The 25112-nt window shown below is 44.3% G+C and overlaps 1 protein-coding gene across 22 annotated transcripts in view; it reads right to left on the bottom strand.

Moving 5' to 3' along the window:
• Nucleotides 1-25112, bottom strand: part of dmd (dystrophin) — a 192541-nt gene that overhangs the window by 69594 nt on the left and 97835 nt on the right. For all 22 annotated transcript variants that reach the window (XM_055507121.1, XM_055507119.1, XM_055507109.1 and 19 more), the window contains 15 exons: nt 23549-23650; nt 21295-21402; nt 21022-21201; nt 17886-18055; nt 17005-17128; nt 14927-15005; nt 12570-12682; nt 11703-11831; nt 9937-10129; nt 7953-8098; nt 3673-3773; nt 2946-3057; nt 2313-2426; nt 1725-1880; nt 1480-1650 (listed from right to left, as the gene is read on the bottom strand). In XM_055507121.1, coding sequence (XP_055363096.1) covers nt 1480-1650; nt 1725-1880; nt 2313-2426; nt 2946-3057; nt 3673-3773; nt 7953-8098; nt 9937-10129; nt 11703-11831; nt 12570-12682; nt 14927-15005; nt 17005-17128; nt 17886-18055; nt 21022-21201; nt 21295-21402; nt 23549-23650 — 1998 coding nt within the window. The remainder of the gene's footprint in view (nt 1-1479; nt 1651-1724; nt 1881-2312; nt 2427-2945; nt 3058-3672; nt 3774-7952; nt 8099-9936; nt 10130-11702; nt 11832-12569; nt 12683-14926; nt 15006-17004; nt 17129-17885; nt 18056-21021; nt 21202-21294; nt 21403-23548; nt 23651-25112) is intronic.

Here is a 25112-nt window from a genome sequence, read left to right as displayed (position 1 = left end):
GGCTCATGCATTTAGCTGGCGCGCATAGGTGAATCTTGCAATAGACACTGAGGTCAACATGTGAAGCAGGAGTGACAGATGACAAGAGAAGTGAGAGACGAGGCTTAATGGATGAGGTACAGATGATGCAACACACGAAAAACAATGTATGTTCAGCAGACAAAGCCACCGGGTGTGAAGAGATGGCGTGAATAAGTAAGCCAACAAATCAATGGGTGAAGAAGTGGAGCTAACATTTTCCCAGGGAGAAAAGAAGCGAAGGAGCGAGCGACGGCAGGATTAGAGGAGCGAAGAGATTCAAGAGTGGAGAAGAAGAGAAGGTGAAAAGACGAATGAGGAGGAGGAGGGAGATTAGCATGAGCAAGCAGAGTGAAATCAATTTTTAATTTTCAACTTGACTCTAAGTCAACTTTTTTTCAGGCGGGGGGGAATGGAAGGGACGAGGGGGGGGGGGGGGGGGGGGGGGGCGGGGTTGTGAGGCTACTGGGTACATCACAAAGCAAATAGTGTCGCCAATTTACATCGCGTTAAGGTTACACATGCAAAAAAAAGCGCAGCGGTGAATAAAGGGATCGATTATTTGATATCAAATTGAAGGAGAGAGGCGGCGACGGGGGTGAAAAGGAGACGCCGAGATGTGAGAAGAGAGAGAGGGGAGGAGAGGACGAGCTGGTGGTCCACTGGTGGAGGGGGAAGCTCAGACAGGAGCGTGAAGGGCCGAGACGAGGCCCAAACAGGTGTTTAACGAGCCGCGCTGTCAGGGAACGATCAGAGTAGTGCACATGCAGCAGTAATGTCACATTTATGGTGGTGAAGCCTCGGTTTTATGAGGGATTTCATCACGCGGTACCTAGTTGAGGGCGGAGTAACTGACTGCTAATGCAGGAAAACGCATCTAACTTGTGAAACTGTGCGAACTGTTTTTCCTGTAGGTTGTTTCATGCATGGGCTCAGACGTGCACACAGATAAACACAGGGAAACGTCAGCGCTGGTTGGACGATGGCCCGGTTTACTGTGTTTGAATCTCTATGTTTTTCTCTGTGCTTCTTTAAACTCGAGAACACCTCACATTTTATCACCCGCTTCAAAGTTTTCTTCTCCATGGAGTCGACTATTTATGTCATCACCAGTTTTATCTCCAGATTTCTTTGTTCTCGTAGAGCTTCTGTAGTTGTGTTCCTTTCGTGTGTTTTTTTTGTTGAGAAAGAGCAGCTCTAAAATAACAAAGCGTTTTGCCACTAAGATTAATAACGTTTCTCAATCTCCGAATAATTAATGAAATCCGTGTGCTTCGTGATGCGCTTAGTGAGAATCTGTTGTGACTACGGTGTTATGACAGCGGCAGACATATAAAACAACCACGAAGCTCAAGTGTAACTCATAATAAGCGCTGCGCGCCTCCACTGATGTGCAGCGGCGCCGGTGGCGCCGGCGGCGCCTGCGACTCCCGCTCCCTGATCCTCCTCAGCCTCGCGCACCTTGAGCTCCTCCACGGCCTTGCGCAGCTCGTCGGGCGTCTTGTAGGTGAAGTCTCTCTCCAGGTAGTCCTCCTCGGCCTGGTTGATCCACTCCTGCATCTCCTGCATTTCCTTCCTCAGGGCCATGGTCTTGTCCAGGCCCCCCTTCAGCGCAGACTTCTTGGCGCAGGCCTGGGGCGGGCAGAGACACACGCTGGCTGTGGAGTGGACCAAGTCATGTACGCGCAGCGGCCCGCGTCACGCACCTGCTTGCACACGTGCTCCCACTGCCTGTTGAGCTCGTCCAGCTCCTTCTGGATGTGGGCGGCGAACGGCGGCTCCGCCTCCTTCTTCAGGTACAGGCCCACCTCGTTGATGCCGTTGACGCTGGGCTGGATGGTGTGGATGTCGTTCACCAGGGCCTGGGTGAGCGGGGCGCAGGTTTTCACAGTGAGTGGATGGCTTTGGTCCCGGTGAGAAATATTCAACTCGCTCTATTTTCATTTTTGAAACTATTTCTGTACAAGTAGCCGTGAAAGTGTTTATCGGCTCATTTTCTATTTCCTCACCTACCAAAGGGACATTTTAAATGCGTTATTTTATGATTGCTGAATTCTCTGGGGCATTTTCATCCAAAGTGCTTTTCATTTACTCTGAATAAACCTTTCTGAAGCTTTTACTGTATCAGTCTGACTGACCTTTCAGCATAATGACAAATTTCTTTCTATCTAGAACATGCGAGCGATTTGGTGGTTTGACATAAAATACGGTGTGTGACGCAACCTAACTTGGAACAAGGCCGCCAGAAGAGGCCGTTTAGTGGACGGTGGCGTCGGGATGATGAGCGTCCTCACCGTGCACTGTTCCAGCTGTTTCTCCAGCGCTTCAGAGTCTCCCAGTGCCGGCCACTCCTCGTTGAGGAACACGTCCACGTCCGCCATCCACTTCTTCAAAGTCTTCACATCATTCTGGGGTGAAGACAGGACCGAGAGGTTTGTTTTTTGAAAGGCCAAAAGCAACAACATCAACGAACAAGCCTTTTGAATTCCTACCACAGATTCTCGCCGGTGACATTTATCTAGATTGATAAACTAGGTTGTTCTCTGTATTGAGTTGTGAAAGCAGATGTTGAACTGGGCTAAATGGACCAGTGTCCTCAGGGCAGTGGAGGAGAAAATGATCAATAAGCTTAATCTAGTATAAACCAATAGATTTTTCTAATCCATTAAGTTCTATCATGTGAAATAGTTACAGCTTCTTTGAGACAACGCTCATTTTTTAAACGTAGACATATGAAGATCGAACAATAAGTCGGTTTCACAGTCTAATTAGGCAGAAACAGAAACGGAGAAACCTGGATGTGGTTGACATAGATGTGACACAGCAGGTTTTATGATCGATGCAAGCCATCAGTCAGAGTTTTCTCATTAGTGACTAACTACAAGCCTTCATCTCTTATTTATGTCTTCCTTCCTCGACCGTCTCACCTCAAACTGCATCAGTTTGGCCATGAGCTCCTGGATCCTCTGGACGTTGTCTGCCAGCACCGCGCCAAGTCGCCGCCAGCGCGCCATGACGGCGTCCATCTCCGTTCGATACCTGCAGCAGCACAGAAAGCCACAAACGCTGCTTTAACCATGACCTCTGTTGATTGTTTGGGATAGTAATAATTAAATCATTTTAGTTATATAAATATTTCATATATATACAGTATATTTTTTGTACAAAAAATGAATTAGCAGCACAGACATACTGTACATTCTGTGCATGAACATATGAAGGACACCAGTTATTGACTGAGAAATGCAATAATTAGCCAGAACTGCCTTCTAGACAGATGACGCCAGATTTATTGTCTGAAACCATTGTTTATGCATTTATGTTAATAGCTACAGTAATTATTGGTGTTCCAGACCCCTTGTTTTCCACTGTGACTAAAATACTGCAATTAATGCAAAGTCGTCTCTGTTGCCTTTCATTCATCATTGTGAGGATGCAGTATGTTTATGTGCGTCTCCTGTCATTTTCAGAGTCTTGACTCAGACCGTGACGTTGCTGCGTGTGACACATAATGAAGAAGAAGCCTCTGATGTTGTTCTCATGACTGTTTCTTAATCCATATCTATATGTAATATTACAGTGCTCACAGGAGACTAAAAACCCAGCACAGCGCAGTTATCTGTGCCGGGTTCTTATTGAATAGACACACTGTACCTCTGGCTGATATCGGCCGGGGCCTTCTGGAAGACCTGTTCAACGGCCGAGGTCAGATAGTCCACCTCCCCCTGGTGTTCAGTCAGCGCCTGCTGCAGGGCCTGGTGGAGGAGAGAGGCATGTCAGAGAGTTCACACGGTCCACGCCTTCACCACAGACGACTTTTAACATGCAAAGGTGGGAGAGAGTAATTATTCACTAACACCATGTCCACTTGTACCACTCGTGTGTAGAATAAGTTAGTACACGTCATCATTAACATAATGAGATGCTGCCACAACATATAGACCAGGATACAAAATGTGTAATTAGGAAGTCTGTTCATATATTTTACAGCTTGTCTGGCTGCCTGCTGCTCCCAACATCAATCACCGCGCTGGCATTTCACTGACACATTTATCAACAAGTCACATGCCTTCACGTGATTTACTGGATATCCATTCATCACGTGTGCGCCATACCTCATGCAAATACTACAGAGCCAAAGTGCCGTGGGCAAAGAGACATTTGAAAGCGTATCAGTAACTTTACACAGGGCTGAGAGAGCGAGGGCTGACTAGCACAAGAGGTTATGAGCCACTTGGCTGCCACTGTTAACATTTTGTAATGAAAGCCTTTTCACACTATTCGAGTTTGCTTACCCTGCAGTGCAGGATGAATTACAAGTGGAGAGGTGAGGGAATTCCTGCTGAACTCTTTGGTGGGCAGCGGGGAAAGAGTTTGGGCAAGAAAGCCTCGTTCACACCGAGGCGGCTCAGAGGCTTAGTTTAGCTTAGTTCGAGCTCAGCCCCTGGACAGGACATTCGTCAGTTACTCCGGCTTAGCCCCAATCCGCCCGCCGACGCGCTGAATCCCAAACAGGGAGCTGTTTGGGACTCTTTTCGCACCGATTTCTGGGCTTTATCTTCATTTCCGTTCACCTTTCTCCCATCACTCCTCCGGCCCCAGCAGAGAGCGGAGAAGTACAAAGCTGCTCAGTTAACAGCTGATCCATCACGGCGCAAAACAGCGCAGCAGCGTAGTAATGGCTGCCACCTCCGTCAACGAGCGCAGGGAGCAGATAATACAGCGGTGATCTATCATATGTACAGCAGACGTCAGAGTTACTGTCAGGCCGTTTAAATACTAGGAGGTAAATAACATATTGCTAGTCATCGCTTTCCCAAATGGCCAATGACATAAAAGCATCTTCCAGCATGATTTACTAATCAACAGTAGGACAGTAATGTCTGTCATTTCCTTCCTTCGTAGTCATTTCGTTATAATAAAAGAGTCCAACAATAAAAATATATCTGAATAAAACAAAATCGCTGCCAAACAAGCAAAGAAGTACAGAAAGGTTTCTGGTTTGGGTTTAAAAGATGACGAAGCTACTGATGAATGAGACAACGCTCAAAAGAGGCAGAACATAAACCCAAATGACAGAGTCATTTATAGATGTTCAAGTTTCAATCCATTCACGCTCACACAAAGTAATTCTGTGGTAAAAAGACATTTTCTAATAAACAAATGACTCCACACCAGCATCACCTGATGGCTACTCCCTGAAAGTTGTTGGCTGGAGAGTGTTTCTGGCTGTTCTGCTGCTGGATTGTTGTTTAGCACCATAGTAGATATTTGAAAAGTCACCTTGGGTTCAAATATGAAGCCAGGCGTCCCTCCCCTTTTTTCAGACACTTTATGAATAAAATTAATAACTGAAGGAATAATTGGAAGATTCATGAATACTGAAGAGAATTATTAGTTTCCGCTCTCAGCCATTTATCTGCACAGTCCATCCCTATTTCACTGTCACTTATGCAAAAGCACAAATCGGTCACAGGCCGTAATAACACCAAAATCACTAGTGATTGAATACTGCAATCACGTCTTTAATAACATCTACCAGCAGCTGTCAGCGATGCTAATAACGGCGTCTGTTCACGCTGTCAGGTAACGCAACCGGTCCGCGCGGATCTGCTTCCTGCCGGACAGACGCCTTCATTCTAATCTAGAACGGAACCGGACAAGATACAGTTACATCCATCTGTGGAGGAAGCACATCCAGACACACAAGCAGAGGCCTGTATCTCTGAGGGGCCGGTGGGGAGACATAGTTGTGCTGAAAATTAATGACAGCCTATCAGTATGCAGAATGAATTCATAATTATTATCTATAATCAACTTTAATTAATCTCAGGCTACAAGGCTTGATCTCGCTGCTATGCTACAAGACCATTATCAAGTTTAAAGAGCACACACACACACACACACACGCGCACGCACGCACACGCGTTTTTATGGAGTGACCTTGACTTAATGTGAAGATAAAAATCAACAGTTCAAAAACAACAACAACAAAGTGATAAAAAGAGAAGAAAAGCTTATTTTGACTGGATATGCAGATTAACAAAGACGTAATAAAACATCTGTGTGTGTGTGTGTGTGTGTGTGTGTGTGTGTGTGTGTGTGTGTGTGTGTGTGTGTGTGTGTGTGTGTGTGTGTGTGTGTGTGTGTGTGTGTGTGTGTGTGTGTGTGCATATCTGTAGGTAGATATTGTGATAAACACAGACACTGATTCGCTCCACTGGGATTCCACTCTCCCGCCTCTCATAATAGTGGAGTTGTATACAAACACACACACACGCGGAGCAGAGCAGAGCGACAGCAGGCTCACTCTGGCCTGCGCTCCGCATGTTAAGCAGATGCAAGTTGAGCTTAACGTAATCTCAGATATTCAGTGTAATTGAATTCTCCCTGCTTGTTTTGAGGTTTCCTTTGTCTTCCCGTTGGTGCACCTGCTCCAAACGACTGTGAGGGAGCTGTAAAACGCTACAGTGAGGGAGTGTTTTATAAAAGGCCTTTCCGAACAAATACGCTCCAAAAATATCCTAATTAGAAAAGATACTGTCACAGCTCGTGTTGTCATCAGAGACAATGTTTTGACATTGTTGAAGTTTTCAAACAATGCACAGAGGACGGTCTGATGGAGCGAAGTGATTGTGACTAGTCTGATTCAAGCATTAAAGCATTACGAGTCGGTCTTGAGTTAATTATTTTCATGTAACAATAAATAAATACCTGTATTAACTTTGACTGTAGCTGATTGCTTTTGTTTTTTACCCCCAATTAGATGTAGTTCAAAGAGAAGGAGATCAAATGCATCAAGGAAGTTCTACGGTCTAAATAAAATGTGAACAATAATTAGATTTACATAATTTTACACCTCTCCACTGATATCAAGTAGCTCAAATTCATTTAACCTTTACTTTATTTAAAGTTGTTTACAGGCACAATTGTACCTACAGTAAAAATGTCCTCCACTTTCTTTGTCTCACACTAAAATAGTTGAAAATGACCTTTGGCTTTTAAAAAGCAAACTCTAGCTTCTGTAATGACTCGTTTTATTTTATCTTTAACAGGACGTGCTGGTATTAGTCGCATGCAATCTACGCACTGGGTTGTGGCTATGAACTGGACTCTGGTTAATAGAGCACGTCATCTGTTTTCTGGCCCGTTCCTATCGGCTGCCTGCTTCCTTAAGAAGTAGAGTCCCTCTAAAGGAGTGCTGCTTTGGCACTTTGGCATTGCCAGTGACAATATAACTTTAGTACCTGCAGTAAAAACTGATTACAGGGTTATACAGCCTCACAGGATTATAGATCCAACCTCATTTGGCATTTTATGGGAATTGGTAAATAGATGTTAGGAGCAAGAGTACACACTGTCATAAAGAGTAAATGCACCTATGAGCTGAAACACTGGCAATGCCAAGTGGATGTCACACGCTTCTCTCTTTATTATTAATACTCATCTGTTGCTTTTCATGTAACAAACAATATAATCTTTTCTGAAATCCAGTGTAATCTAATGAATTAGACTCTGGACTCTATACTGGAAATATGTATGTAAGAAATAAAAGTAGTTATTGTGTCGGTTGAGAAGCGACAAGTGAAGGCAACAGTTACAGTACACACAGTTATAAACAGCTAATATTAAATAGTTACATAACAGTATTACAGTATGTGATGTATTTATTCTATAGTTACACTACAAAAATATTACTTTACCTGACATTAAATGAAACTAATCATGACAGTAATAAACACGTCCCCCTCTGCAGCCAGATGGAAAGCCAGACTCTTATCTTACCATCACACAAAAAGCACAAAGACAACATTTTCATTCATGAAGCCGCCTGCAGATAACCTGAACTTTTATCACTCCTGAATGTAGACAAACCTTGGCCGCGGTATTAAAACACAACACGAGCGCGTTACTGTCGCTGCGTGTGCTTATACCTGAACGTCCTTCAGCCTCTGCTCCATAATGGGGTACTCGGTGAGGGCCGTGGATGGGATGTCCAGCTTGGCCTCGCACTGTTGTAACCATGCCAACAACGCTGCGATGGTTTCCTTATAGTGAGCTGGAGGCAGGCTCTCTAGAACTACAGACAAAGACAGAGAACTATGAGACAAGCTGGCTCATGATATGTCTCCACTGTAGCAAACGGTGAATAATACTTTGACTTGATGCTCTGGTACTAATGTACTAATGGTTCCAGTTTCTAAATAAGTTTGAATATACCTCAAGGTTCAGTTCTGGGTGCTCTTTTGTGTTTTTCTCTGGGTAACTCAGACAGAGTGATCTCTCCACATACAGTATTTTTACCTTATCTTGCAGAAGTAAATGTAAAACAATTAAAATGTACATTTTTGAGTAAAATATTAAGTCAAAGAGTCAAATATTGACATTTTGTGCCTGTGTCACATACAGTATCTGTGTCAGATATTTGTCAGTAAGTGGAGTTGTACACATTTGAATGAAGCTGACGAATAAAAACGTGGTGACCTGACCTGACTGAGGGGAGAAACGCAAACAAGCAGCATTTCTGCCTGAGACATTCTTTGCCATTGCCACAGTCTGGAATTTAGCCCAGTAATGAGTGTGCGTGGTGCGCGTGGGGTATCTCGCCCATGCCAGGGGTGAGAAAGCACCGTGTGTGACACGACGGTAGAAGGTGTCTGAGCGACTAAAGCACAGTTTGTCTACTTGGCTGTCAGCATCATTCTCACTCTCTTATCTTTCCCTCTCTCTCCACCTCGCGTTCCGTTCCTCCCCCGGTTTTATCCTCATGATTTCGCCCTCCACCAGTGTCATTTTCTCCGTGGTTGTGCGTTTTCTTCCCATTTCTTTCTCCCATTCTCCCTTTTATTGATATAAATAGCAATCCACTCTTATTTCGTCCCAGTGTGTGTGTGTCTGATTCTGTTTTTCTTTCCTGATGACCACAGCTTTCAGCTTAGTTTTGTCTTTAACTAGAATCAAATCTGCTGTCATTCCAGGCATTTGTTTATGTTGCTGTTTCATGTTGGTATTAATGAATAATAGGAAATCTCCATACGGAGAATCTCTTTTCTCCTGCCCCTCTACAGGGAGAACTAGAGCCGGGCTTCAGTAAACTCAGTATTTTGGCCTCCTTGATAACAGGATGGATGTTGCAGTCGTATTATACAGACATAAAAGGCATCTTTGTCATGCACCCTGCACTGAAAATACTTATAGATACATGTACATGTTTGACTGATCCCCATACGCTGGCTTCCATATAACTATCACTACGTGTGCTGAGTATCAGGATGGTGTCAGGAGTGATGTTTGTCACTCCAAGCCAGTGCAATACAATGTGTGAGCTACAGCAGACTCAACAGCAAAAATGAGCAGAAAACTGAGCGATCACGAAAAAACATCTTTCAAACAGAACCTGGAGTCCCTTGAATGCAGACCTGGAAACTACATTAAAATGGGGGAAAACGATATTATATAAATATGCACCATACACTGGAACATTGGCGTCGGCCTTGTGAAAGACAAGGTCAAGCGCCACTTGACCGTACTGTACCACAGGTACGCTGCTTTCAGCATGAGGATGTTTCAGAAGAAGTGTCACATGACTGGATATATCAGTAACAGCTGCATGAAAAAATCAATCACCAAACTAACAGGCAACCTCACATACAGCTACATACACTTAGACTAAACAAAAGACATAAGAATAAATGATGATCAGAGGCAGTGGCGTAGTCTGCAAGGCTGTAAGTGTGGCAGCTTTCTTTATTTTGGATATTTGATCTCTTTGTTCCTTCACGCTCCAACTGTGTCTGCTGCTCATGAAATGTTGTTATTTTAAGTACTATTACATTATTTATTACATCATCTGTTACGCCGCTGTCGCGGTGAGATGCTGAGATTACGCTCCTGCAGTGAATAACCCTCATTCCTCACCCAGCTGTAGCTGCCGCTCTCTCGCCCTCAGGTCCTCCAGGACCTTCTGGTAGTGCTCCTTGAAGGCACTGATGTCGGCGTCCAGGAAGGCAGAGGGGTCGTCCTCCCCCTCCTTCTCCTGCTTCAGCTCCTTCAGCTGCTTCTCCAGCAGGTCCACCTGAGGCTGCAGGGAGGCCAGACGAGCCACCTCCTCCTGACGAGACAAGCGGTGTTTTCATGTTCGGCTGCTTAATCGCTCTAAACGGCCGTGCTTGACGGACACTGGAGGTGGAAAAAGCCTCTGACTTACACTTGATATTCATGTGCGTTTTCATTTGGTCGTGTGACTTATGGGATGCTTTGAGCAACACATTCGGAAAAGATGAGGGAGATAAAAGAATACTACTGCACCAGGGAAATTACAGGTAACAGAAGAGAGAAACCCAAAAAGGAGGGAAGATCTACAGTATCAGCCTCGTGCAGAAGCACTATCACCAGAAAGTGCCCTGTACCACTGAACAGAACAAATGAAGATACATAGAAATTAGGGTGAACGCGACTAATAAATAAACCAAAAGTTAAATATTTCTCACCTCTGATGTGCATAAAGGAGCGGAACTACTATAAATGAACAGGACGGCAGGGAGGAAACTGCACCAGCTGCAGTAAATGGCTTTAATCATAACAGGGAAGAACAGCGTTCAGCTAAATGCACTCTTCTATAGCATTTACCTCCTATGCAAACGGACGTAGCACCGGTGAGGTGAGGCGCGTCTGTGGAGCTTCACCCTGTTCCCACTGAATTGTGCTATCGTGAAGGTCTGACTGCGGTTCAGTCGCACGTCCCCTAACTCACCAAGTAACTTAACAGCCGCCTGGAGCCCAGACACACACACGCCGTATTCATGAATAATGTTGGAGAACACAAGCTATCTATAACCTCGACAGAATATATTTTCATAAGCTGACGCTTGGCAGAAAGATTTGCCACTGGGAAGGTTGTTTTAAAAGTTTCGGTAAATATTTTATTTTCTCTGAAGCATTTCCTGTTTAATATTAAGACAGAAACTGAGAAAGTATTTACGTGTGTGTGAGTGGGTGTGTGTTCGCCGCTTGTGTCTACGTGTGGGCACGCACACGAGCAGGCGCGTTTCTGAGGGAAACCTTGTTTGCGTGAACCTGTCTGCTGGGGAAGTTAGAAGGAAAAAGCCTCCATCTCTTCCTCTAAACTCTTTTCCCCGGTTCTCCATCGTAATCCATTCATTTTTTAAACTTAAGGCTTCTCCATCTGTCTCCTTTACCTCCATCTCCTCCCGTTCACCTCCCTTCCTCCCCTCACCCCATCCGCTCCAGGCAGATGGGAGTTTTCCTCTTCACTGTCGAGATTGAGATTAAGTTTTGAATTTCTGCTTATCCTCTCCACACATCTCTCCGGTTTCTTAACCACGTTTCTGCTCCTGTCGTCATTAAAAACCCGATTCCTTCGATACCTCAGAAGAAAGGTTTGATTTTCAGCTCGATGTTTGAGACGTCTAATCTCTGTGGTCTATAAAGGTGGAGGCAGCAGCCGAAAAAGTAAGAAAGAAGAAGAAAGCAGGAGTCTGAACTACATAAATAAATGAGATACTGTAAATATACTTACAGAAAAGTGCTGTGGTAAAAAGATACACGAGAAAAGGCAGAAATAAGCAAATGATGAAGCAAATGATGGTTCATCACACACAAAGACACAAAATGTGCAGCCCGGGCCTGAGCTGAGGACGTGAGGAGTGCGGCCTTTCACTCACCCGACACCGGTCCAGCTGCACTTTGAGCGGCTCCGGTTCAAACGCTGGCGGAGCCTGGACCTTGAGCCAGTTGTCACTGCTGTCGACCGCCTGCTCACACTGCTCGTACAAGCTGTAGAAAGCCAGCACCTTTTCATGCAGACACACAAAGAAGCATTTGAACAAAGGCTAGAGTGTCGCAAAGACACAAACAAACACCCACCAACGCCTGTCTGCTTCACAAACGCTAACCTGAGCTGACCTGGATCACACCTTCTGTTCTTCGGTTTGTTTATTCTTACACAAACTGTGTTATGGTTAAATACAAGAAATCACAGTTGAACCGTGCTTCCTGCTGCCTGGGTTTGCAAGTAAAAGTAAAAGTTTGTACTTAGATTATAGTTCTAGGTCCATTGTACATTACCTTTATCAGCTGTTTGAATTTTATTTAGAAGTGATATAGTTTAACTGGACCTTTTGTAGAAATGACATTAGCAGATCTTGACCACTGGAAGACAGATCATTCCTGCTCTTCTCATCATTTACTACAGTATCACCCTACAGTCGCCCTGCTCCTGGAGAGGGTGCAGCACTGAACTGGTGTAGTCCAAACCCATTGGAAACCAGCCTGTAAAAGTCAACAACTGATCTACTAAGGCCACACTTCAACAAGCCCGTGTTCAGGATCAGACACATTTCTCTCGACTCACGTGATCCTTTCAAATGAAATTCTGAACCCAGAAGTTCACATAAACACACACGCAAGAATGGATCATTGTCTTCAGTAGATAGATGACAGGCGTAGTGTGTGTGTGTGTGTGTGTGTGTGTGTGTGTGTGTGTGTGTGTGTGTGTGTGTGTGTGTGTGTGTGTGTGTGTGTGTACGCACCTTTGTCTGGTAAGCCAGCCACGCCAGCCTCTCTTCCAACAGGGCACAGAATCCCACCCAGCGCTGGTTCAGCTGCTCCGCTGCCTGGGCAATGTCATCGGCGCGACTCCCCTCTGAGGGTGGCAGACACACAGAGAGAGGGAGTCGGGGGGCTGTCGCGTACACACATAAACGCAGTGATACATGCTTCACAGTTCACATTGCAATGACTTGTCTCTCTGTAGGGGACGGACATTAGTGCGCGCACACACACACACACACACACACACACACACACACACACGCACGCACACACACACACACACACACACACACACACACACACACACACACACACACACACACAGAATCCAGCGAATGTCATCTGTAGGAGAGTCATCGATATTCTGGACAAAACCGCCCCCCCACCCTCACAAACACCCACTCTGTCTATTCCTGCTCATCACTACCTGACATTTTGTGATGTAAGTGTGACTTAAACTGTGCATAAAAGTCCTTTGCCCAGAAAATGAAAACCTCCAAGAGGTTCAGGGAGAGAAAAATCAATCGTGAATTTGTAAAAAGATAGATTCAGGCCATCATGTGGATGATAGCTGGGCCATGAGAAGGCACCGTCCCCATCTGACACATAGACGGCCCCAATCGTACCTCCCTGTTCCATTTTAATGTTAAGCACTGTAAGTGTCATCAAAATCAACCCAGTCACAACCCAGAGATTGTACCTGTAACAACCATATATTTGCTCTGTCAACAAATCACTGCTCTCTGCCTCACACCTCAGTGTAATCCATAAACACATCGCACAGAGCCACAGTAACCTAGCCTAATTCATGGTCACACAGGCTCGTACTGTATACAATTACCCCCGTTTCACGACCATTTGCTGCTGTGTGAGATAAAGACACCAGCGTGTTTGTAATAAACGTAAACACTATATGACTGAAAACTGTGGCAGCTGTTACCTGTTGGTGAGCAACAGGTTTTTTACACTGGCTAGTGAATCTTACTGCACACACACACACACACACACACGCACGCACGCACTGAACATCTCTGACTCTGGTGTTAACTTTGTTGTAGATTTTCTTATTGCACAGTCGAATGTGTGAGATGACTTGACACTTTGGTCTGTGTGTATCTTTAAAGGGGTCTGGTGGACGCTTATGAAGCCTCTGGCTCATTTAAATCCACTATCTGTGTTTGGGTCTCGCTGCATTAAATGCCAGCTACATGTAGGATGGATGTGTGCATGGGTTTTGTGCTTCAAGAAATGAATGGTTGAATCATTTTTATCTTTCTTTGACTGTTTATTGTCGAATAACAACTTTCTAATAACTTTGTTGATCGAAGGCTAAATATTTCTGTATGCATCCGTAAAGTGCATCCACTTTTCTTTTCCTCGCTGTTTACCTGTTTAGAACTTCTGGCTAAATGTATGACTGGATTTATCTAGATTTATGTTGTGTTGAAAATAAAAAAATAAAAAAAATTTCCCCCACCTACGATAAGTCCTCAAGACTTACATTAGCCACAGTAAGCACCAAAGCCTCAATGATGAAACATAATAAAGCTTAATATTTAGACTGAGGATATGAGTGCGGTTCATTTAGCTTTAAAAGAGGCTTTGAGCTGCACGGTGTGTGAATCCTGCTGCTTAACTGCAGGGAAAGGACCTGTGGAGAGCTGTAGTGGGGTGCAGCTCACACAGTAGCATAATCACTTCTTCAATTAGTAATGTGTAATTAGTACTTGTTTACAGTACATGCACATCACTGAAAAAAAACAAGCATCTCCAGAACTGTTCCAGGAAATGAACAGCTTTATCACGTAAGCTGTCCTCTTAGGCTCCAGCCAGCGGCTCACAAGACGAGTGAGAGCAATTTGTTGATACCTGGTGCTTAAAGGTTAACATTTGAACACTATCATTTGCAGGCATATGCACATTTGAAGTCATTACAAGACTGAACACAAAAAATCTGGGAGCACTTCTATGAGATTTGTGCCGTTAAACTAAACAATTACCTGTATAAAAGGAGGTTTACTCTACATGCTCAGGAAGTTGACGAATGTTCTGACGTGTTTTGTTTCACAGGAGGTCAGAGCAGTGGAATGAATTAAATAAACGAAAAGTGAAAAGTATGAATTGAGTTTTTGTGTGTTTTCAGAATCCTCGACAATCGCACAAGGACAGAGGAGAGGGCGGGCGAGGAGAAACATCTCTATCTCGCTCTCCCTCTCCGTCTGTTTCTCTATCTATCAGGGTTTCTATGGAGACAAGGAGAGAGGGTGGGACAGGTGGAGGCGTTGCCATGGGGACAGACAGCGCGTGCGTGTTTGCATGCGAGCGTGCACGTTACCCTGTTCGACCAGGGTCTGCGCCGTGCGCGTCGCCTCCTGGAGCTTTCGGTACTTCTCCGGTCGCTCCCTCGCTATCGCCTGTGGCAAAGACAGTGAGAGGCAGATGCGGAGTTAGAGGACAATTATTGTTTATTGTGAAGAAGAATGAACAAAACAGAAGCCAATCAAGTCCGTTCGAGAACAATAGCACAATAGCACATCGTTTCCTTCAGGACGAACCTCAGCGTGAAGCAAAAGCACAAAGATGTGTGATACAGGTCAGCGTCAAGATGTGACTTTAACTGTGATCCAAAACTACGAGCTCCAGACTTTTTGCTGGGCTAAGCTAACAGCCTCTAGCCTTGTAGTTACCAGTCTCCTCATCTAGCGCTCAGTTAAACTTCCCGTGGGTAGTTACTTGTAGGTAATTCAAGAAGGCTTGTTGCAGCTCTGAGGGCATCGACTGCATCAGTATTCATTACTCTCATCTTTTTGGCTCGTGATCCCTGAGAACCCTAAATGTGTCCAGGTGCGACTCCCCCGTCACACGTTCTGACCTCGCTGTGGATGCGTGTGAGGAGGTGAAAGACAAAAGGAGCGCCTAAAAAGCGCGTACGCAACTGAGCTGCAGTCGCATTTCTGTGGGAGGCTCAATCACATAATCTGGTGAAATTATGCTCCCTCCACAACCTATTTGCACTTGCTACAGAGTTGTATAGAAAATGAATCTGTGTCATTGAATGATTCATACAAGCCTGAAGATATGAGAGTGTATTTCATATTTTTGATCTTATACCTTTTATTATCTTCGGCTTCTTATTCAGGTGGTTAGACTTGTTGCTGCTTAATGCGTGCATGTATAAGGCTTATGCAGCAGATGCCTCTCTTTAGGGTCGAGAACATAAATGCATACATTAAGGTGAATTAAATTGCTTCTAACTGCATGTATTATCTATATCTCTATATATAAGGGTGAGAAGGATCCAACGCCTTTAACCTGTAAATATGATAAAATCCCTGCTCATTGCTTTCTAATGTGGGGCTCTGCTGGATTTCAATGCTGTTTCGTATTTTAAGCAGCTGCAAAGTGAAGACTGGCAGCAAAGTTAAAGCGGAGATGAGAGGAGAGTTTGTAGAATCTGCCTCCTTAAGATTCCACAGTTTGCATCTCTTAGCAAAGTGCATACGTTGTTTGGAGGGTAACGCGTGTGTTCGATTTCATGTCTCATTTCCAAACACTTCTTCAAACGCTCATACGTTGTTTATGGGTGTTGCCTTGAATTTGTGTTTAAATAATTTATCATGAATGCTGAGTAACAGTTACTGTGAGATCAGACACTGGCTGAAGCCTAAAATGTTTATCAGAATATTTGTGAGTCACTTGTAGTAGAAATCAGTGTAAAGTTTTTACATATTTTGTGTATAAATTATAATTTTAAAGGTGATTACACACATGGTAGTTTGCTGTGAGATACAACAGTGGTTAAATTAGAAACTACTGTATAGTATTGTTGTCTGTATTTATGATAAGTCTAAATTTTCCATAATTACTGCAACAGATAATGGATATTATCAAAAATAGTCCAGCAGCATGAAAGCTGTTACTCTTCTCTCTGGAGTATTGACAAACAATTTTCTGCCATGTCATGAAAGAAATGTTAATTTAGCTTCACCATTTCATTCTTAGTAGTGGATTTACATGTGCTTGTGTGTCATGGCCCCCGATTAAAAAAATGAGCACAACCAGTAGTTTGTGTTGACAAACTTCTAAGCCTGCTTCTTCCTGTGCTGTACACTATATTTTGATGAAAAGCCACCAGCTGATCCACACCAGTGTGCATAATCACCATTCAGGTTCTGTAGGATCCATATGTAAGAGAAAAACCATTTCGGCCCCTGCTGTGTGAAGGAACCTTGTTATTTCAGCTTCACGGCTCTCAGCAGATTAAGCTCTGCAGGGTGACAGACACACACACACACACACACACGCGCACACACACACACACACACACACACACACACACACACACACACACACACACACACACACACACACACACACACACACACACACACACACACACACACACGCACATACCTGCACTTTGTCGTGCAGCTCCTGGATGCTGCCATCCTTCCGTGCTACAGAGAACTCGGGGCTCTGCAGGATGGCCTCGCCACGGGTCATGTAGCTGTGGACCTCTGTGAAGTCCACGTCAAACCTGACGACACACACGTGCACTTAGCAGGACCAGCCACTACGCTGACATCAGTCAGTGCTAAATATACTCTTGCTGCAGCGCTGAATGCAAGCTCTGCCGTCAAGAACAGATTTTTTTTAGCTCACGTTGGCCTAATTTAGCCGTGGGGATTCATTTACAGACTGACAGAGATTTGAGATACGTTGACGCGCTTTTTACTTAAAAGCTGAAAGACAACTAAACATGGGAACGGCAGAGAAAAGCTGTGCAAGGAAGCAAGTTGGAAATCTTTGAAGTTGCCCATTAGTTGAAAATTTTCGCTGTTTAGTGAAACAGACAAAGTGACAGGATAGAATTTGTGTTGCAGAAATATGTTTTATACTCGATTTATACTTTTATACTTGTATGTTTTATACTTTTATACTAACAATGAGGAGAAGCAGCACATGAAGGCTTGTCTTGTACAGTACTGTAAAATGTGCAATCTTAGACTGAAGTACATGTACTATACCTACTAAAGTACTATGACTACTACAGTAAAAGGGTAGCTCACTGCAACACCACTACTGCTATTTTCTACCTGACATCTATGGAAGGTTTGGTTTCATATACTGTATCACAGACACTTGTTATCAATATGTAGAGTCTCATCACCTACCTGCTGAGATAAGACAGCAGGAATGGGTGCATGAAACTGAACGTTTAACTTACGTTAGGAAAGAACATTCTGACCTCCCCGTAATTCATCAGAAAGCACTGAGAGCACCAACACGCTCACCTTTTCCTGAGCTCAGAATCCACCACCACTTGCCTCTTCTTCTGTGGTGGCGGCGACTCCCGCGTCTGGCGCAGGGCTGACACCTTCTCCCTTGTTGTCACCTTGGTAACGGTCGCCGTGACAGAGTGTGTCAGCTCAGATTGCTGGGTCACGCTGAGAGTCGATGACAGCTGAAACACGCACGGAGAGGGGAAAAAAAAAAAAACTAAATACATGTAGACAAAGTGTACACAACAGCTGCTGCATCAGTTTACAAGCAGCTGTCAAAAGCATCCAGATCCCACATCAGCACCGAGCACACTCACATCTGTCTGAGGCTGCACACACACACACACACACACACACACACACACACACACACACACACACACACACACACACACACACTTGTAGTGCAACAGTATCCCAGCGAGGCAATGACTCCAGGATTGGTTGCGTCAATCATATCATACACAACCAACAAAAATACAGGCAGGGATGTGTGTGGCTGTAGGCTGTAGCTGTGACACAGGTGATTCATGTAACTCAAACAAATACAAAGCACAGGATACATGTAAACTGGGAAATGTTCTCTCTTCGGTATGTTTGTATAAAGGTGTGCTCACTCTGACACGGAGCATCGTCCACTGCTCTTCTCTTGGTGTGTGTGTGCGTCGCTGAAGCGGTACAGACTGTGTGTCGGCAGAGGTCAATCTGCTAATTATCTGGCTGATTGTGATGGAAACACAGTGGAGGCAGAGATACGTGCAAGTGCAGCGTCACCATAAGCCCAAGTATGGATTTTGACTGCTGCTGCAAAAAAGCGTGTGCGCACAGGAAAAGCACACGGAGCTGAAAGGAGCTGGTTTTCTGCATGAAGCGGCGTAAATGTGATCTTTTAACACAATTACAATCCTGAACGTGTCTATTCAATCGAACCCTTCCCGTGGCTGTGCATCGCACATCAGACATGCTTCACACAGGTGCAGCAGGTTGTGGCGAGGCAGCAGAGCCCACAGCCCCACATCATGACGCTCCCTCCACCGCACGTCGCCGCTCTGTTCCAGCTATAAGGCGTTTTCCCATTACAGCTGTGGAAGGTGGTCTTAATTTATAGACAGTATGTCTAACTGTGCAGTAATGAATATCTACTCTTGATGAGATTACTTGTGACCTTTTCCAGTTACATGCAAATCATTGAATAATGAATGATTCATTATAGCACTTCATCTGACTCCAGCTGGCATTTAGGCACATCAGAAATCCAGTGTTTCACCTTTTCCACCATCAATTTGCATAATTTATATAAGACACAAACAGTAATGACTGTTAGTATTATCAGATTAGAAGTATTTGTATTATTTTTGAGGATCAGATCATTTCATAACCTTTTTCTTGCTGCCACGTTATGACAGAATTGATCCTCAACTACACTAAGTCAAATGATTTTGTTTTAAGTGATGTCAACCCCGTCCTTTAATTCGCAGCGCCGGGTTTCTGGGTGCAGCCAGAAAAGGAGCTTTTTCAGGGCTTCAAGCGGCAGCATCAATAATTCTGATAATTTACACAACACTCGGAGTAAAGCTCTCCAGAGGGATTTGAAGATAAAAGTGACATTACAGCGCTGTATTTTTATCAGCATATCCAAACACTGTATGAGTACTTTGTCTTTATCTTATCACTTGTCAGTGCACGTCAGTTTTAAACTGACTGAAAAATGTGACTAACAGCGAGCAACGGCGATAAAGAGGGAAGGAAGTTACTGACGGGCAGTTACACAACCAGATGAGAGAGCAGCAGTGGGAAAGTGATTATTGGACAACTGATAGTAAAGAGCGCTGACTAAAGGCTCTGTCAATTCCTTCAAGCCTGGATGTTTGCTCAGGACAGAGCGGCAACCGTGATGCACTCACAACTCTGTGGTCTTGTCTTCTGCCGTGCATCATCAGCGCTGTGGCTGCCAGTGACCTCGGCACAAAGGCCAAACACTTGATCTCAGCATCTCGTGACAGGTCAAAATTTGACAATTTGAAAGACACCACAAACAACCAGGGTTTGATGTCGACTGAAGCGGAGAGCGAGTCGTCCAATAGGCAGTGTTAGGTGGGTTTTGACTTATTGCAGACCGTGTGGGTTCTTCATTCCTGTCTTTTCGAGCACACATATTGACTTTAAGCGTTACTGTAACAAAGTTCCTCTAACCGGTCTTTACGCAATCTGCTTATTTTCCTAAGCTGGTATAAAATACAGCAGCAAGCTGAGAAAAAGCTCTGGCCTTAAGATGAAGAGGAGGATCTGACCACCACTGACCCAGCCAGACTATAACCTAAAGCAAACCCATTTTAATGGAGTGGATTTACAAAATCTGAACAGAAATCCACGGTTTACAGTCACGACAGGCTCACTGCTGCTCCCGTATCGCTTTTGATGTGGTGGACATTTGAACTGAGTGTCTCTGCCTTTAGGAGGCTGTTACAGATATAAAACCTGAATTTATTTATTTCTCTAAATCCTTACAGTATGAATGGCTCCAATTATTATACAAAGCAGAGAACTATTCACACCCTGTCGTAAACTAATTAGACAGAGGGTTCATGTTGTCAAGTCTTTAGATTGTGGTGATGATTTTTAGTGTTTCTGTCCTATGTGTGCTTCAGCAGACCATGTTTTAATTGGAAGTGATGCAGGTTAAAACGAACTCGGGTCCACAAAACTCTACCATGTTTCTAGAATTAATGCTCCTTCTATGATCTTTGTTTTAAACTGGTTGACAAATTTAACCTCACCTGTTAATTTTGAAATCCCAAACTGTTGTTTAAATGTCTTATGAGCTTTTTTTTCTTGTTTTGCCTCAGCTCTTACATTTCCAACAAAACAAGTTTAGTTTTTTACTGTGGCTTTGAGAAAAATCTAAGCATTTTTGGAAATGAGGTTAAATGGTGTGAAGCCAAGAGTCAGTCAGTTTAGCGTGAAGACTTTGTGTCTAACATCTTCTCTGTTCTAAGTATGAAAACATCAAGACTGATATGTAATGTACTTTATAGGTGTATGTCTGAACATGGATTAGGCTGGTTATACAGTAAAACTTAAGGTAAAACTTAGTACGTTACCATAAATCTACTATGTCATGAATGACTTACTGAAATTCACACAGTACCTGGGAGCTGCTCAGCTCGAGACTCTGGACCAGTCGGTCCCAGCGCTGGGCGAAGCTGTCCAGTCTGGCCTCCAGTTTGTTGGCCACCTCTTTGTTCTTCACACTGGACAACAGATCCTGACTCATGGAGCACAGCTTGTCCATGGTGGGGCGCTTAGCCTCCAGGTCTGCCTTCACCATCTGCAAGGGAAACAAACAGATGACAGCGAAGGCCCCCCTGGTATGAGTCTGATCTCATAAGACGCTTGACAAGATGTGATGTGTAGTTCTCACAGCGAGACGGCGAAGACAAGCAACCATGTCAGCCTGGTCCTTAAGGTTGGTGGTCTTGATGGAGCGGACCAGCTCCTCCTTCTGAGTCAGCCAGGAGTCAAATAAACACTGTCAGGGAGTGAGATTGGAACAAAAAAAACAAGAGGCTGCATGAGTGAATGGATTAAAATCAGAGGGGGGAGTGAGAGGAAATGAGAAAACTGGAGGAGTGGGACCATGTGGAGACGAAACTCTTATCATTTGGAAGGTGGAGCACTTGTCTCTTGGTGGTGCAGACAGATCGTGACTGCATCCTCCTCCTCAGGCCTCTGAAAAAGCATCCTATTGTTTGTGACAGCATCTTCCCCTCTGCCCAGAATTACACTGCGAATATTTCTGTTATCAGTGCTCCGATTTTTCATTTGCAACAAGGCCTGAAGTGGTACTCGAACAAGCATTTTGCCCGAGAATAGTGGAAAATTGAATTCAATGTACTTCCAAGTGTTTTGAATAATTAATCAAATTAAATTTGGTTCTTATGGATGTCTGGGAGCCTTAGCAGCCAGCGATCACTCAGTAGAAAACCACAGAGGAGAGATTATTCGATGATCAGTCTGCACTTATCTGTGTAACTGATCACTAATCACACTTCATCAAATGGGCCCCTGATGACCCTGATCTCATATTGTAGGCACATTAGGCATGGGCACAAAGTAAATCCGGAGTATGCATGAAGAATCTAAAACAGTGGGACCTCCACATACAGACACACACATAAGTGCTGTTACATACAATATTATAAAAAAGCACATAAGTGGCTATTAAAATGTGGATTTGATAAATACACACTAAACTGGGGACTGACTGATTGGTAATGAACTAACATCATTGCGTATAACCCAACATCTTTAATTTGTTATGAGTGAATCAGATATCATGACTCCCTCTATTGTCCTAAACATGTTCCTACTGTAGTATGAAAACCATCATACTGTAAACGCTTTTCCACAGCCAGAGTTGTGCGCCAGTTGAGTTGTGTATTGTGAGCAGACAGACTGAAGCGTTTTTAATGTGCTACTTGACACATGCTATTGGACTTCACTGCCGCCCCTTTATAGGCCTAACGCGCGTGTGCAGGGCAGGTGTGAGGTGGCGGCCTCCTACTAATGCGGTCTAATGAAGCCTTTATTGCTCAGATGTTCGAGCCTAACGAGATAAAACCCCTATGTCCACATAAACTCACCTGGATGACGGAGAATCTCTGCTGACTTAAGGTACGTAACACAAACTTAATACAAAAGCCCATTGCTGCTACTGTGACTTAATGTGGGACAGGGTTCAAAGCCCTCAGCTGACTCTCTGTGTGGGATGTGTGTGGGCTTCGTTTCCCTCCAGGTGCCCCGCTCTTCCCCTGAAGACATGCAGGCTAGAATAATTTGTGACTGTAGGTGTCAGCCCTGGTGATGGATTGTCAGCTCATCCAATGTCAGCCGGGATATTTGCTCGCCTCAGCTGCCATTCACTGTCAATGGGAAGCCACTGTCATTGCTCAGCACCCTCTGTGGGACGCGGAGAATGGGAAAAAAGACCTCAGTGACGCAACGGGCGAAAGTGGACGAAAGTCAAACTTCGTCTAAATGTGATGTGACACACTTCAGCAGCGGCGAGGGAGAATCAACGGCCATCATCTTGATCACAGTGGAAACAGAAGGAAATGAAGAACAAAGTTTCTTTACCACCGCTTTAGTCTGTTATATACTGTATGCAGCCAGAGGACATCTGTCCAGTCCCAGATCTGGCAACTCACTACACTCACCTACATGGATGGGCCGTGTCTGTACACGTGTGATTCTGTCCAGTCTGTTAAATTAACCGCAGATCTCCAGTCAAGATACATCTCAAGAAAAATGAGAAGTGGAAGCTTTGGAGTCACAGCAAGTTTAAATCCCATTGTAAATCACAGAGCTGAGAGTCTGGCAGGAAGATTCTCATTTGATTATATTTGATGAAGTGAAATATTTAAGTGTCATATGTAAATGTCCATAATGAGACTCGGCTGATCTGTCTCAGATAAATAGCCTGATGTGAGTCAGCTTCAGCGTAACATGTCTCTTAAATCCTACAGCATGTGGGTGTAGACATGAGCTGGAGAATCTAATCTCATTACATATGCAGCGAGTATATTACACACACACACGCACACACACACACACACACACACACACACACACACACACACACACACACACACACACACACACACACACTACTGTACCTGCTCATTAGTGAAGTGCTGCCATTTCAGTAGAATCTCCTGAAGCAAAATCCAGCGTTCTTCTGTCCATCTACAGATGGCTGCCCAGCGGTCACCGAGCACCTACACACACACAGAAGCTGTGTAGGATTCATACATTCATATCTGCATTAGTACAAAACCCATTTCTGAATTACTTTCCAGCACCGTGCTGTAAAGCAGCAGGACAGGCCTTCATCCGCACTTCCTACATCCTAACATTCCTAATAAGTTGCATGAAAAGATTAAAATCCTCATGGTTCTTGTTTGCTCTTACAGTATATGCTGTTAATGTTTGCGTTGGTGTTGCAACATTTGCTACAGCGCCGTGTTTGTTCTATTTGACCCAGACTACAGCGTAGTGGAGTGTGTGGGAGCAGCGACAGTCAGACTCCGGAGCACTGACACACTGACAGCTGGTAGTTAGCGGCGCAAAATGGGGGAGATTCTTCTTCTGTCCCATTTAACTGGCAAAGACATAAGCCGCAGAACGTCCACGGAACAAAGTCGTCAGAGCAGCGGCGAGACAAGTGAGCGAGTAAAGACGTGGGGAGAGAAAGGCCCAGCAGGTTAATCTTAAGATGAATAGCCTGTAATTAATCAAGTGACAGCTCAGCAGCGGGGGGAGAAACCAGGGAAGGCACCTTCTCTTTGCATTTTTACATTCCAGCACGAAATGTCCTCTCTCATCTATTTATCTTTCTTAACTTGTATTTAGTAATAAAGGGCGCTGCAGGAAACCAGGGCCTCCGAACGTGCAGTCATTAAACTGAAAGTCAGACCAGGAGCTGCATTAGGATTCTAATAATATTCAATGCGATTAAACTGCACTTGGACTGCAACACGAGTGACGCTCTACAATGTCCTGAAATGCAATTGCTTAATATGACCTAGTGAATAATTCAGGATAGCCACAGCAGCTTGAGTTCATAACAGAGGTTTTAGGGGTTTTTAGCTCGTCTGTCTTCGGCACAGAGGATCTTTCTTTAATTTACAGCTCCTCAGACCCCTTCTCCCCAAGGAGGAGCATCAGTCGCATCCAATTACCTACATTTCCTCATTTCCTGTTTGTGTACTGTATTTCACATCTCTCTCAGCTCACTCACTCGATCTCCTGATGATTAAACTTTGCAAGGATAAGATTGCTCCTTATTTCCCGCTGAGGCGTGGCTTCGATTTCACAGCTTTATTCCGGGGCAAACGCAGGCCCGTCTGGAGCTTCAGAACCGTCGTCATCCGTAACGCAGCCTGTAGTTGCATGTGATCATCTGTGTGATCTGTTACTTTGTGCCCCCAGCTGCTATCATCACTGTGTGCCACTGTTCTAATGTATTAAACTCTAATAGTAATACAATGTGTGGTCTGGGTTCCACAGACCTGAGTGAATGACTGTGGATGCAGAGGAAAAAGAGATAAACCTGTTACTTTCTCTATAGACCTAATTAACTGCAGAGCTGCAGCCATATGTTGATGGGTGAACACACACAACTTTACTGCAACTTTCACAAACATCTCTACAAAACTTTTTAACTGCTATCCCCCCATT

Source organism: Betta splendens, chromosome 2, assembly GCF_900634795.4.
Source record: "Betta splendens chromosome 2, fBetSpl5.4, whole genome shotgun sequence".
In the NCBI taxonomy this organism is placed as follows: Eukaryota; Metazoa; Chordata; class Actinopteri; order Anabantiformes; family Osphronemidae; genus Betta; species Betta splendens.
The sequence above is the reverse complement of the archived record's forward strand: the minus strand, read 5'-3'. Positions and strand labels throughout refer to the sequence as shown.